Here is a 16,576-nt window from a genome sequence, read left to right as displayed (position 1 = left end):
TCCAAACATCTGCTCACCAACTTCTTACCAAGTGCTTAATTGTGAACCAAATGGACCATACCTGATTATCTGAAGATTCCTGGGGTAACTTATCATCAAGGTCATTAAGTCTGAAGGTCTGTGCCAAAGATATAATATTCTTCCTGATAAGCATCTTTGTAGGACCATATGTCTTCTCTCTGGCTTCTGAATGTTCACTGAGTAGCACCTTCTGACTAAAGTAGGTGTTCATGATAACAGGAACATCTGCATTTTGGAGAAGCAGTTTTTGCCTGAAAAAAAAAAAAAAGTGGCATTAAATCCATTATAAGTTAAGCTACTGATAAGCACTATTATAAAATGTGATTTACATTGCATTTCTCTCCCCTTTCTTCTACAGTTACCACTAAAACACTTCAGAGGTGTGTTATCCAAACTGCAAATTACCTAGCCCACAGAAAGAGTGGCTTGGATCAGCTATTTTAGTTCAGGCATAGCCCTGGGCGATTGGGGATCCACTGCATCCAGGGACAAGTTACACCTGGAAGCCAGCTGAGCTGCCAAGCCCCATGAGCCCCATCTGACTTCACACAAATGCTACTTGGTGTCTCTCTGTTGTCAGCACAGAACCGAGAGCATCAGGACTCTCTGCATAGAATTAGTGAGGTAAAAGCCACCAATGAAAAGACTACTAAATCTGCTCCATGTTAATTCAGACCACTGGTCCACTGGACACAGCCTGACTGTTGCAGGACATTCCCCTCTGGTGAGTGCTTCCCACCAACCCAAATCTGTTCTCTTGCAGCATTCCTTCCTTCTTTATTTTTCTAAAAGCAAAATCGTATGTTTTTCTTATAATATGCTGTATATAATCTTGCCTGTGTGTTTGTCACTGTCATAAACGTGCTCTCCTAGATCCAGCTTTGGTTTCTAGTGCCAATGTAAATTCCCAAACAGCTCCACAAGCAGCAATTTCTTACCCACCAGATTAAGGGAATGTTCTCAGAATCTCTAAACACACAATAATTTCATGCCAAAGCATGTGCTGATGTTGGGGTTTTCTTATGCTGGTATCACAGTTACACATTTAGAAGTATGCCTTTTATACTCACAGGATGCATTTAATGAAGTCAGCCAACAAAGCCAACCTGTAATCTCATTTCCTACAGACCATCAAAACAGACCAAAATCCACTTGGTGACTTTACCACAGTCTGTATTTCTCTACTGTTAGATTTTTATCACCTAGGTGTCAAACAAGTTCTCCTGCCTTGGCAGCAAAGCTGTGCTGACCTGAGTACAGAACTTCAGTCTCTAGACTGCTCAGCAGTTCTATTATGGAGATGAAGCAAGTTTCCCTATCTGTGACATTGTTTCTCAAAACATTACCATACAGAGTTAAAAAGTAAAATGAAACACTCAAATATCTTTTTTCTGATCTCAGTCATTACAAGCTCTTCACCATAGTCTGTTTTACAACACACTCTTTCATTCTTTAGAGAGCGGATAGCTAAAGGGAGATTGATGTATTCATATTTTCAAAGGCATAGGAAGAGTTGCAGCAAGCTTTAAATATAATCCCTGATATTTTATCATTAGGAAAATAAAACAACAGGCAGATGATCTCGGCCTTTTAGGAAAAAAGGATACATTTAAATATAAATTATGAATAAAATGTGTTGCTTCTACTGTGAACACTCACAGAAGTTATGATTTGAAACAGAAAATTAATGAAAAGTTACAGCATAAAACTGAGTCCTGAATTTCACCATGAAGAAGCCTTATTGCCATCTGTGAGCTCCCCAGATTTAGGGGAGCAGCAATTCACCTCTATGGGACACCTAGTCCCTTAACTTCAGATGAATTTGCTAGCAAAGCTGCCAGTTTAGAGCATGAAAATAGCTCACAAGGTTGCCAAACTGACATTGCCTGATAATTTTCTGCATTACAGGATTAAAACTGAGGAATTAGCTTGGTCAGCAAACTGAGACTCTCTGATTTTATTATATTTTTCAACTGTTACTTACCGACTTTTTTCTAGAAAACACAATAGTATATAAATTTATTACAGATCTCAGAGCAGTTTGGGCTGTCTTTATATGCAGATGTGTAATGAAAATTTTAGCACCTTCTTTCTTGAGATGTCTCTGTTCAGACCCAAAGTAAACAGGAAATCTTTCTGAACACGAGACCATTACATCACTAATGTCAGAAGAATGTTTGCTTGATCTAAAACATCTCATTCTCTAAAAAAACCACTGACGTTAGTAGCAAATCATTTGCAGAAACTTTGAGGTTTATGGTTTTATTTTTATTTTCCTGAGCAGATTTTTTTTTTTTTTTTAAAGGCAGGTAGGTTTTACTGGTACCCAAATGACGTGTACCTTGGTTTTGCTATGCTTATGCATTCCATGTCTTGAGTACCTTTATAATCGCCAAGAGCTTTTCCTGGTGAAGTACTCATGATTCCATTATACCTTTACATGGGTAATGCATGAACTAATGGATACTTGGTATTTCCACAAAGCAAAAAATAGGGACATATATATGTATACTTCCAGGAGAAGCCTCTCATTTCTTAAATGCAATTAGTTCACTAAAAACACTCTTCTGAAGAAAAAAAAAAATATGCACAGACTTAGCAGTAATTCTTCAGCTATATCAGAGAAATATTCACATACATCTACTTAAATCTTCCCTATTTCTCAATGGACAGATACCTCACAATGAAATGAATGAGGAATAAATAGAAATAAATACTAATGGAAATTAAAAAAATAAGAAAAAAGTTTGGAATAAGCTTGCTATTTTGTAAACAGGTAGATGGCTAAATAGAAATATTATATATATATGTACATATAAAACATAAAATTATTGATATTTTATACAATAGGTAGAATAATTTTATTGTATATTTACATTATTACCAAGTTATATATATATATAATTCAATATGAGAATAGAATTATTAAAATAATATCAATCAATTGACTGAAAACTTTGTTTGCAGAAATTCTTTCTAGTACTGCTCAGCGAACTCAAGCTCTGTGGAATGGGAACTTTGACTGTCATCATGGCATAAATCTCTGCATTGCCACTGTATATTGTTCAGATTGTTCTCTTTGCAACAAAGGCAATTTTGTTAGAGACACACATATACCTTAAATTCTTTTTGTCTGTTTGAAAGGTACAAACCAGGGCAAAGAAAGTCTATCCTGCTGAAAGAGCTGGGAAAAGAAAAATCACTTCCCCAAGCAATCCCCGCATGTGTTGCCCCTGTGCCTGAGACTTCAGGCAACTTTAAGACGGATGTTCCAGCACCAGATTCTCTATACCAAGAAGCAGTCTTACTCTAGAATACAGAATAAACTCTGCAGCATCCTCTGAGACATAAAGTGTTAAATAGGCATTGCAAGTCTTCTGTGACCTCTCTTATATTGCTTCTTTTCCATCTGCTTCATTATAGTTTAGAAACTAGTTTTCAAAGAATGAGAGACATCATCTCATTCAGCTAATCCAAAGATGCTGGAAAAAAATTAAAGCTCAGTACAGATTATAAACTCCTCTAAAACAATCTCTTGTCCTCTCTGATTTTTTCTTGCTCAGCAAAGTATTATTTAAAAGTTGGATTGACTTTCTTAGTAACTGCCGTTAGACCTTTGTAATGACCTGAAGTAGAGACTGGGAACTTTTTATACTACAGGGCATTTTTTCCCTGGTATGTAGACAATCAGCAATTGCTGTAACTGGTCACATGCTAAAGGAACATGAGGCAATAATGCTATTTTTTTTTCCTTTTCCAGCATCAGCTTGCTTCTCTCTCCAAGAACGTAGCTTGCTTTTTCTCTTCCTCCTTCCTGTGATGGAGGCTATCTGGCCAAGAAGGCAGGAGACGTTCTCGCCCACTTCTACGTTAATCATGGTCTGTCTCCATCCCAGACCTGAAACGCTGGAGAATGTACAGCATGGCACTGGGTGAAGGAGCTGATGTTTCCATTTGAGGCGGGGTCTGAATCCCGGGGCTAAACAATTCAGCAGGTTTGCACTGTGGTCTGCCCTGCACAGCCCATCCACAGCCAGCGAGGTGTTGTGACTCCACGGCAGCAGCGAGCTCACAAACCACACGCTTCCGCTCAGTTCTGCTGACATCAAATGGCACGGCTGGTTCATGAACTCGAGAAGACTCTGGATCATTTTAAATTACAGAACATATTTTTTTGTTCACTCTCCCTGGGTATTTTACTGGGTTTTTGTTTTTTTTTTTTCTTTTCCTTTACAAAGTGTAAAATGCCTAGAGTGTTTTTTTTTGAAGAGTACACTGCATTAAATGAACACTCTTAACGTTTCAGTGACCTACAACTTGCACTGTAATTATGAAACAGGCTGTTCTCAAGTCTCAGAACAATGATTTCTGCGTAAAGCAGGTTTAACATCCACCAAGTAGCACAGCAGTAGAACGTGTAGAACAAGTGCATGCCAGAGCCTTACACTGTTGCCCAGAAGTGTGAGGAATCATCCCCCATGGGAACAGCATACAGGGCCCATCCCTGACTTCCTAGGAATCGCTCATTTTATCCAATGTAGAGGAAGCTGCCTCTTGCTTAGGGTTGTATGGCATTTTGAAGTGCTTTATCTGTGAAATGTCCAAGAAATGCCTGAGCATGGAGCTAATGATAATAATTAAGAGCCAAAACCACAAAAAACTTCACAAGTTCAGATAAATCTTGGCTCACCTATCACCCAGTAACTATCTTCTCAGTATACATCCCAAATCAACAAGCCATTTGGGACAGACCTGCTTTCTGCCATGACTAGAGGTTGCCCAAACACAGAGTTTTCATGTGTGAGTGAGCAATTTCACCACTTGTGTGTGAGCCTCCATCAGCGTCATTTACTGCCACTGTAACGCTGCATGGACACTGCAATTCTGGGTTCACACTTTCACAGTACAAAACTTCTTCCCGTGCCCCAACGTCAAAAACAGAAAACAAAAATCAGCTGGTATCTCTTTCTTTGAAATTATCTTCTTCAAAGCAATGGATTATTGTGGTACAAGTTCCCAAGGCTGACTGTGCTCTTTTCCCCATGGAAAAGAAGTACTAACCAACCAGATCAATTCCAGAGTCATATATGGCAAATACACAATTCTCAGCTGTGTCAGGTTTCCGAAGAAATGTGGCTTTGACACCTCAGAATAGCAGGTCTGCAGAAGATGTAACAATAAAAAGCTAAAATTTCTACTTTTAAAGTATGGTGCGTTTTATTTGTGAATAGAATAGCTAGATATTTGTTTTGTCCCCCTGCTAGAAAAATATTTTGTCTGAGGACTTATTCCATTAATACAAGACACAAAGAAAAGAACATACATATAAAGTTAAATCTATAATTTGCTACAGCCCAATCTGTTACAATTTGTCACTGAACCTTAAGTACAAACCAAAGAAAATCAGTAAAACAATACAAGTAATGAAAATAAGTATTTGCTATTGCAGTGTAAGTTCTTTTGGCAAAATACTATTTCACGTTTTAACAAAATTACTTGTAAACCTAAGAAATCACTCCAGCAATAAATTACAGTACACAAAGCCAACATTTTTATCACTGTATCATTTTACTAATTTCAGAGTAATCATATAAACTAACCACTGGCTTGCCATAGTGCTCTCTTTTGAAATCTGACACCCTGTAGCATAAAAAAAAGTTGTATGGAAATGTTCACATTTAAGAAGAGCTCTGCTATAAAAAGTTTGTGGTTAACATTAAGCACTATTATACCACACACCCAGTGCTCTCACCTCTGCAGGGAGCTGCACTGTGTGCTAACTGAAGGGGATGTACAGGTCTTCTGAAGTAGGAAAGCACAGACAGATATCAAAGCAAATCTCATCCACCTCCAGGAAATTACTGTAATACCAGGCTTTACCAAGACTGGAAAGTAGGGAAGTTTCTGAGAGCTCTCCAGCCACTTCTTTCGGCTATGAAGAAAGCACCTGAATTAGCCAACATTCTGGACCCAAATTCATCATGATAAGGCTCAACCTTTGGCACCACCAAAACATAAAATTCCACTCACAGGCTGTGCTTTCGTACAGACTGGCACAGAAGTGATCTCTTGAGCTTACTGGAGTTGTAGTTCTGAGAGAAATCACTAAAAATCTACTCCAGCTGGGATGCTGAGACTTTTTTAACACCTGAGTCAGACACAAAACAATTGGTATTAAAAAACCTGTGCACAATGAAGCATTAAATGGGAATGTTGCTTTAAAAACAGAACAAAAACACTTCCCCCATGGTATGAGGGTGTTACAAGTGACTAGGGAGATATAAATATCATGGTTATCTTTTCATAATCAAGATGTTATGAAAGAATTCCAATCTGTGTGTTTACCCCATATATCAACTTGTGTCTGACTAGCCATGAGCTCATTATTCAGATGACTTCTTCTCTCTGTTCCCAGTGCTAAACTGCACGTAGGGTTTGAGGTGGCTGAGGGAGCCACCACAAAGTCCAGGGACATACCAGAGGGATTCTGAAAGGTGGAAAAAAAAAGGAAGCAAGCAAGCAAACTGCAAAGTGACATCATGTTAAAACTTGTGGTGAGTATTAGAGAGAACAAAAATGGCTATCCTGGTGTGAGATCAGAGGCCACCTACCCCACACTTTAGCTTGGAGTGGCAAACAGCAAATATTTGAAGACTATGAAAATAAAAGCAAGCATCTAGTCAAAGTTCTCCAGAACACTCTCTGATAAGTTCTAAAAACAATCAGCTTAGGGACTTCCTAAGGCAGAAGATCTCCGTAATATCTAACAGTCTTTGGTAAACTTTTCTTCCAGGAACTTATGTGCTTGTTTCTTGACCACTTGTACATTGACAGCATCCATAACATCCTGCAGCATCCACCATGCTCTACAGTCCAATTACACACATCTGAGAAACCACTTCCTTTGATTTTTTTTTTTTTTGATCTGTCACCTAGTGGTTACATTGCTGCCCCCCACTTCTTGTTTTTAAGAGGCAGTGAACAATCATCCTTCCTGATAAACTTCCTAATACAGACCTTTATCACATCCTCTCCCAGCCACTGCTTTCTCAAGGTGAAGAGCCCTAGTTATCCTAGCCGCTCCATACATTTCTTCTTATTGCTCATCTCTGATATTCTTCCACTTCTGCTATGTATCTTTCATTTGGAAGACTGAAATCCTAATGTAGAAATGCACCATGAATTTCTACAGTGACATAAGACAGTTTCGACTCCATTTCAAGCCAAGTCTTATTTTCCATGTATTCTTCTGATCATTAAATGAAGATTAAGCTGACATATTAATGAAGCTGTTGGAACACTAAAAACACCTTCCTGGATACCAACAATCCAGAGTCCATAATTTCATATGTACACTTCACATTTACCTACAATTTCCAAGTAGGAGAGCCCAAGTCCCTCCTCCAGCCCTAGTTCTAGACAAGAGTATGAACACATTCCCCTGTCCATAGGATTGTGAGGGTGACATCACACCATTGACTAGAAAGGAAACTTGCCTAGTGCTCTGTTGCACAGAAGGTGTCCAATTCTCTATTTTCTTCATTGGTACCATGGAGATTTGAGGCAACAGGTTACACCAACAACTCCTCTGCCAGTGGACAAAAGGTGAGGACTGTTGCCACTCTGCCCCCATTACACACAATGTCACCACATCTGACATATCAGGAGAAGCTGCTTCTCACACCAGAAGAACTCTGCAATATCCACCCAAGCAGCTGAGGGCCATGTGTTAAGAGTGAAGAACTTGAACTGAAGAATTTCTGACCAAGATATGGAGCATCAGGCTATTTAGTTGGTTGGTTCAGGTTTGGAGGATTACCAGAGAAACTTTAACAGACAAACACCATTTTAAAATGCATTGTTCAATGTTTTGCAGAGATTAGAAAGAACACTATCCTTTTCTTCCACAGACATTTGGCATTTGCTATTGGCAAAGACTCTTTACGAGTCCAGTCTTGCACTCACGCTCACTTGCATGCACAGTAGCAAGAACAAATAACTACCCCTGAGCAAACTTCAGAAAGACAGATCAATATACATGCATGCTTGATTTTGCTTAAATATTTTATTATCAAATCTAGTCTAAAAAAACTGCAGCACAACTACTAAATAACCAAAAATCTTCCATCAGACTTGGTCTTATAATCCTGTCTTGTTCTGGTACTCATTTCTGGGAATTTCCTATTGTTTCCATGCCAGGTCATGAAGCAAGACCAAATTCTGCTGCCTTCTGGTGAGGTTGCTTTTTATGAAAGGACAAATCCAGTGCTAACAGCACAGGAAGAGTAGCTGAGAGCAGTGGTAGCTCTGGGTTCTCTGGTAAAACAACTGAGAATCACAAAAGGTAGTGAGAGCTTGCTCTGAGCCACAGGGCACAACAGCAAAGCAGAACACTCCTCAGCTGGTCAAACTCTGTTTCAAGCAGCCTGGAGGTCTCAATGGACAGCATCAGGCAAGGGGAAGTGACTGAACCACGGGTACAGAAAGCTCCACAGGTCTTTAGTCATGTTATAGACCAAGTTTACCTCCACTGCAATCCACTTCAGCTTTACTGAGCTGAGAAAAATCCTTTGTTTCACTCTATTTGCTGCCACTACTGATAAATGTGTAATAAAGGTAAAGGTGGTGTGGATAAGCCAAGTAGCACAGAAACCACTTTTAGGCAAAGTCCTTTCTGCAGCAATCCACTCACAATAACCATCAGTGAAAAGACAGCAATGCTAGCAAACCAGATTGGAAACTTCTTTATTGAAACATCCTGGTGTAGACATTACCCAAGTGAAACCGTCTGTGCAAGGGAAGAAGTTCAGCCTCTTGGCCTGCCACAGAAACACTGATTCTATGTGACAAACACAATATCTTCCTTCTTCCTAGGTTAGAAAACAGCCCTCAGTAGTGTGTGTACTTTGGAACATGGAAAAACACTCTGAGAAATAACATTTAAATTCAACATTCTCCTTAACCTTCCCTTCCCTTCCCTTCCCTTCCCTTCCTTTCCCTCTTCCCTTCCCTTCCCTTCCCTTCCCTTCCCTTCCCTTCCCTTCCCTTCCCTTCCCTTCCCTTCCCTTCCCTTCCCTTCCCTTCCCTTCCCTTCCCTCTTCCCTTCCCTTCCCTCTTCCCTTCCCTCTTCCCTTCCCTCTTCCCTTCCCTCTTCCCTTCCCTTCCCTTCCCTTCCCTTCCCTTCCCTTCCCTTCCCTTCCCTTCCCTTCCCTTCCCTTCCCTTCCCTTCCCTTCCCTTCCCTTCCCTTCCCTTCCCTTCCCTTCCCTTCCCTTCCCTTCCCTTCCCTTCCCTTCCCTTCCCTTCCCTTCCCTTTTCCTTTCCCTTCCCTTTTCCTTTCCCTTCCCTTTTCCTTTCCCTTCCCTTTTCCCTTCCCTTCCCTTTTCCCTTCCCTCTTCCCTTCCCTCTTCCCTTCCCTCTTCCCTTCCCTCTTCTCTTCCCTCTTCCCTTCCCTTCCCTGGAAGGGAAAAGTCTCCCTTTGGGGGACTTTTCATACTGCATCACAATATTCTAATATGCCCAAATTTCTTTTCCACATTCATGTAAGAGGTCTGATGACTCAGTAGAGCAGAAGCAATAATGTAATGAGATGGATGAACCCCTGGATTGCTTTTTTGTGATCCCATTAGACTCCAGAGTCTACACAGCTACAGTATGTCCTAGGTGTACTTTTCCATTTCAAAGAATATTTATTTTTAGAAAGAAGCAGTCTTCTATGCATCAGAGAGAAAAAAGTTAGAGGTATAGTGGAAAGATTAAAGCCCATATTATTATATAAAAAAAACCAAAAACAAAAAACCCCACACAGCTCTGCCTCTATTTATTATATTTAAAATATTTCAACATCTACCAATCCAATAAGACAAGTTTACCTATCACAATTCTATATGTTGCACAGTCATATGAACATAACTCCTTAAAACTAATAAATCAAAACTAGTTATAAGCCAAGCTGAAAGAAGTGGGAAAATACCAGACATATCATTACAAAAATAAAACCTAAGAACAACTTTTTCAGAACAAGAAAGAGATCTGTATTTTTTAGAGGACTTGAGAAAACAGAATTGCAACTCAAGTTCTTGCTTGAAGCAGTACAACAGTAAAAACTCTACAACACTGATACAAACACACCTGCCAATAAAAAAGGACCATCAATAACCTCTGAAAACTGGTAAGAGTCCTTGCAGCAATGTGATTTATTATCACACAGGGACAGTTTTCTGACAAACCATTTCAGCTAAAGCTCTCAGCAAAAGCAACCCACTTCCAAAAGAGAGGAGCATTTTGGAGCACGGGTATCTCTCACTGTTGCACCCCTCCCTCCCCTGTCAAAAATGCAGAAACAAAGTCTTTGAAGTTGTGGGAAAACACCTGTGAAAACATACAGGTTTTGGAGAAAACTGGTGTGAGAGACATAAGGTGGAAGGTGTGCCATCACAGACATCTTGGCCCTGGCAAAACCCCTTAAGTTTAAAGTGAGAATGACATTCCAAGAACAATAGTGAAATTTGCCAGTCCAGGGAAATGTTTATGCAATAAAGGGTGAAACAACTCCACTACACACACATTTACTAGGTAAACAACTGTGAATTAATCAAGGGTTTAAATATATCCCATAGTGTTTAACAAAGGATGGCATCCCTATTCCCAGGCTTGGAAGCCACGTATCAAGTTTTGGAAGCAGGTATTTTGCAGCCAGCTTTAAAAACCTGAGAAACATTAACCTAAAGAAGGAATGCTGACTGACTTCTTATAAAGGGATCATCATGCATTTAGTTTTTCTTTTCAATACATTCCACTCTCTATCTACCTTCACTGGAATAACAGCAAACACAGTACCACTGTACAATATCCCAGGCTTTACATGACATACACAGGATCTGAATGGCCTTTGGTTTTGAGTCGAGTCATAGGCTATCACAGGGGAAAAAAAAAGAAAAAAAAAAAAAATAAAAAAAAAAATCAAGTTCCAGCAAAAAGACCTGCCTTTTCTCCAATTACAGCTGAAGCACTAGTGGTAAGAAACCATCTTCTACACTCCAAAAGAAACAAGTTTGTGCCAGCAGATAATGATCCTCACATATAAGCTTAAATTCTTCATTTTTTCCCTCTGCGGTGGCAAGACTCTCCCCAGTTACTTATGCATTTATTTAATTTTTTATTCAAAAGAGTTTCCTCTTCTTGTTCATCCAGGCCAAGGGCAAGATTCTCTTACATCTCCTTTCCCAATGAGTGCATCCTGGTCTGCAGCCACACTTCCAAGTCCTTCCTGCACTGCTCTTCCTGATGCTGGTGCTCTGTTTCATACTCTTATTCATCTGCAATTCAAGATGGACCTAAATAAAAATTATTCCCTTGCTCAACTGCATCACTAAGCAGGACATGAAATAAAACTACATATAAATGCAATGATAATAGATCAGTCTTGCTTTAAGTTCTACAACTATATGTATTTAGGGTATTGTATTTTGACATGTATTTATCTGACATCTGTTTTTAAAACAAAATTATTTCTGCTCTTTCCTCTCTACCAGTTGTTTTAAAAAAAGAAGCATACCTGAAACCACTGTGAAACTGTCTAGTGCAAATACTGTTCAAAGAGGAGTCTCTGGGCTGATTTCCTGTATGTTAATATGCTCAGCTGAAAAAATGTCCAGGGCATGATTCCCAGAGTACGGTACAGGAAAAAAGAGGAGTTCCCTGGCTTAGTTAACATCAGAAGGAAGACACAGGGACTCATCCAGGGAAAAGAGGCCAGTTCATGACTCTCAGATATGCGTGCACATACACACAGAAGTGCAGGCACATGCGTGTGCGCTCCCTTCCCTGCCTTGTCTCTGCCGCCCTGGCAGGGTGGGTGAGCTGGCGCAACATCCCCTCAAGGGAACAAGCTCTTGAAAGATCTGATAGGACATTTTTACATTCAACTGACTGCATGCAACATTCCATTAAAAAAAAAAAATTATCTGTTTGCTTGCTTGAAGCGTCACAAAGATAATATTCACGTCTGTGACCCTGACTGTCTCTGGTCAAGAGGCAGAGAGATTGTGCAGACCGTGTTGCCTTCCAGCACCCCTGGGATGCCTGCCAGGGAACAGAGCTGCTGTCCCAGAGGGGAGGGTCAGATCCCCCAGCCTTCAGTTAGCACTGTTAGCAGTTCCTCTGGTCACTACTGAGGAGGTGAATGGCACACACCATGACTTGGCTTGCACAGCCCTACGCCTGTGTTACTGATGTACACAGGAAAAACTCCAGTGCCCTAAATCTGGGGAAGGAGTATTAGGGTTTTTTTGAGAACTTATCCCCAAATCACTTGTCTTTCCATTTCTTCTTATCATTGTTGACCTCCTAATTGCTACACCACCACCCTCTTTCAGCATCTACCAAAACATTAATATCTGTTTTCTACACTGTGGTTACATGTCCATGTGGGCTGACAATCTTTTAAAGAATCTTATTTAAACACAACTTCATCATCCTGATACTGTTTGGGCAATGAGCTATGCAGAGCCAAGCAGCATTACAGAATCTTGTTTCAAAGCCTGTTTCCACTACTGGAGCACTCATTTTGAAGTTAATTTAACTTACTGCCTTTCTCATAAAAACTTGCTTAAGTGCATTTTAAAAGAAATGCTTCCAAGTGCAGAAATGCAACTTCTGACCTTGGAAGTCCTTGAATTAAAGTTTGCTGAAGGCTGCCAGGTTAATCTAGGGCAGAATCAGTCTGTGTCTGTTCAGCCCTTCTGCTCTCCCACCCAACATGCACTCCTGGAGATGGGGTACCCCAATGAGCAGAACTGTCATTTTGCCTGATAGGGCTGATCTTTCACCACACCCACCACCGTTTGCCTCCACACCAGTAAGGACACAAGCTAATAGAAAAGCTGATTATCAAAAGCATCATGTGCATTTGTCTATGTCTCAGGCTCATCCTGTCATGACAGTGGTCTGTATAATACCTCCTGCTGCCACAGACCATGACCACAACTGATCGTGTAATGACAATAATGAACATAAGTTCACAGAATACGTGAAAAGCTTGAGATGCAAGCAGATTTTACCTTTTTTATTCTAAACTTTTTTCTGGGACTGCTGTTTTTATTTAAGTCTATTCTGTAAAGGTTAAAAAAATAAAGGAAGTTTTGAAGGCCCTACTAAGCCCAGGAGCGGTTACCCAATAGAGAGCACAAAAATGTGTATCATCCACTCTGTAACCCACGTGCTCCTCCTCTCAATTCAGAAGGCAGGTAGCCCTTCCAGGGCACCCAGAATTTCTGGCTATGTCTGATCAGGAGAGCACACATTAGATGATAAAGCCTCTTAAAGTCATCCAGGGAGTTTGTCTTCTGTGCTATCAGAGGGTATCTGCCTTAAGGACACACAGTAAACGCAACTCTGGCAGCTCAGGAGTCATTTGTACACTTTTCCAAGCTACCTTTTTCAGGTTCTTAAATCACCAAAAACCCGGTCTAACAGCTACCAAACAATTTTAAAAGTGTGGTAAAATGACATATCCATTACAAAAGATGTACTTATGCAATTTTGTTAGCTTACTTCTGTTTAGATAATACAGCTGCATACAAATTGCTGTTGCATTTTAATAAAACCGTAATGTTAACATGGTCCACATGGAAAGCACAAGTAGCTCAAACTCTGAGTAGGCATGGACAAGAAAAAAGACTATGCTAGACCAGAAAACATAGCAAAAGAATATTGAAAGTTAGTAATTCAAGCGGCAGAATGAATGGCTGAAAAAATTTTAAGCAAACACTTTGCCTCTGTGCTCACTTCTTCTATTATCTTCTCTGAGGGTTAGCCTTTACCATGCTTCCAATGCACCTAGTCTTGGACTGTATCAAAATAGCTACACTTTCTGAAAGGGTAATAGTATCTTTTTGCTGCCATAGGAGACTCTGCCTTAGAGAGAACACTGCAAGTGGGAAGACTAAAAACATTAAAAATCCATCTAGGCACAGACCCACTATTCAATATTGCCTTCATTTTCTGTTTTGTTCTTGCTGTTTTTTCTCTCTTCCCAGAAATATTCTTGCCAGCTGTTTTGCTGTCTCTCAGTATTCCACCAACAACCAAATATCACTATGTGGTGCAGGATCTCAAAGGCAGAATTAAGATTAACAGCGTTATGATTAAGTGCCAGCTGAAGATACACAGCCACAAGACCAGACTCTGTGGCTGAGAGCTCATGGCCCCACTCAGGATGCCCCCGAGCACTGAAATTTTCACCCTCTTCCCCCCAGAGCCAGGAAAGGGATGGCACTTCCAGAAAGAACAGTCACCCTTGGATGACAAAAAGAGTTTCGACATTGAGGTTTATGAGCATTGCCTGGTTCCCCAGTGAAAAAAACACAATTCAGTTCTATGCTGATACGTGCATGGGAAACCTATATATGGAAAATGCAGGTCAGATGAAGGCCAGTGGGATAAGGACCACAGGTATGTGTAGCCATGGTATTCTCATGCTCACTATGGAAAATATTCTGCAGGCTGGCACATTCTTCAAATAGTTTTTCAAAATAATTATCACCACTTAGACCAGTATAACTTACAACAAGTTAAGCAAATAAAATAAATAAATTCCCTAGTTACAGCCCTTAACCTCATCTACTTATCTCGAAAAGCAAGTCAGCTTTATTTCCAGTGCTCCTCACTGCCAGATTAAGGTTGCTATGGGGCACACAGTATTTGATTAAAGCAATTATATCTACTGGCATACACATATGTGTTTGTTTTATGCCATGGAAATATCTCTATGCTTTTCACAGAAACTGGATATAAAAGTTACACATAGAAAACCTGTGAATGCCCTCCTCCCAAACTGTAAACATAGCAGGAGACTTCTAATGTTTGTTTGAAAACACTTGCCCTAAGTTATAATCCTGATGGAAAAAAGGAAGTAATTTTGCTTACTCCTTGCCTTCAGGTAGCTCATTAAAACACCTCTTATAAAAGAAAGAGGATATGAGTCTCTCTTAACTTTATGCTGAGGCTAACCATCTTTGGGGAAGGATCCTGGCAGCAAAAGAGTGTAAACTCAATTCTTTGTTTTAATTTAGAATTTAATTTGTCAGCAAAACCAAAGTTTATAAAGAAGGCAAATTTTGACAAATTGCAACTGCCATGAGCTCTGCTAAGAGCAGGATGTAACATGAATGTGATTCTTCAAGAGAACAAATTATAATCATTGCATCCAAACAAAAAATGCTTACATTAATAGATTTGTTCTATAGTTTGCCAACTATTCAGTCTGGGTACTAAGGAAAATTTGCTAACTACATATTCATAAGATATAGTGATCTGCAGCACATCTACTACATGCCAGCAGGACAAGATGACAGTTGTCCTGTTGAGTTTTTTAGATTACAATTAGCCTTTTCTTGCATTATAACTACAATACCTTAAATCTGAGCACACCTCCAAACAAAAGAGATAATATAAGCAAAGCAGTTTTCCAAATCTCAGAAACCTTATTCACCTGAACCATTTGAACCAACAGAGAAAATATTTGCTCGTAAAAATAGCAATTTATTTGTGTATCTAAAATAAAATACAGTATGTGTACTAGGCACAGACTAAGAATGTATGCTGCTCATTTCAGATACAGTATACTCGTAAAAGTAAATGCTTAAGATATACTACGTCAAGTGGGTGGGTAGCATGGTAGAATCTGCAGGGAAATGTAATCTACTACTTTAGTATGACAAAGACATCAGTGAATAGCTGTAGATGTTCAAAGCCTAAACACTTATCAGACACTCAAGACTGGGATTTACCTAGCTAACTTTATCAACTGATCCCCTAGACTGTCTTTACAAAGTCTAGCAAAAACAAACTTCAGACTGAGGTTCATTTGATGTCCTTAAGAGGAGAGGAGACACACTTCAGAAATGCCAAGTGACTTCTCTTTGATTCCTGCAAAAGAATGGCAGGCCCATACTTGCACAGCTGTACCACAGGTGCCTTGAGTTGAATGCTGCCTGCCAGGCTGCTCAGGCAGGGCCAGCACAGCACAGAGGCAATCAGTAACCCAGCAATCCCTTTGCCAAAACAGGAGAGATGAGCTCTGCTGTGGTTCTCACAGCATCAGCTGCTCTCAGCATCACAAGCTCCATCATCACATCATGGGAGGCTTCACTTGGTTATGAAAAATCATAATGAAATCTTACTACAAACTGCTCCATGCCCCATGTAATTAAATGCACCTCTTGCCCAAGAGGGAGATCTTCCCCATCTCTGTCTGCTTGATGCTAGGAAGCGGGAGGTCTTCTCATCATCTACTTTTGTGGATACAGATAAGCTAAGGGAAGAGAACTTCATCCCCATTTCTGTGGGTTTTTTTTGTTTGGTTTTTTTACTTTTCAAACATGAAAACACTGTTGTAGAATTGCATAAAAATTGAGCTAAATCACTCACAGAGAAACCACACAGTTTTTTCCATGTCCCACCAAATCAGATGTCATGTATCAAGGAAAACGCCCACTTAAAAACTAGCGAAGTACTGGACCAAAGAAGTGCACTCCATGTTCTCCAAAATATGTC

At 39.9% G+C, this 16,576-nt stretch overlaps 1 protein-coding gene across 1 annotated transcript in view; it reads right to left on the bottom strand.

Moving 5' to 3' along the window:
* SPIDR (scaffold protein involved in DNA repair) overlaps window positions 1–16,576 on the bottom strand; it is a 191,544-nt gene that overhangs the window by 67,187 nt on the left and 107,781 nt on the right. Inside the window, exon 9 of the mRNA XM_062488813.1 lies at window positions 62–272. Within this exon, the coding sequence (XP_062344797.1) occupies window positions 62–272 (211 nt within the window). The remainder of the gene's footprint in view (window positions 1–61; window positions 273–16,576) is intronic.

The sequence above is a fragment of the Cinclus cinclus genome, chromosome 1 (assembly GCF_963662255.1).
Source record: "Cinclus cinclus chromosome 1, bCinCin1.1, whole genome shotgun sequence".
NCBI lineage: Eukaryota > Metazoa > Chordata > Aves > Passeriformes > Cinclidae > Cinclus > Cinclus cinclus.
Note: the sequence above shows the minus strand (reverse complement) of the source record. Positions and strands in the feature narration are given on the sequence as shown.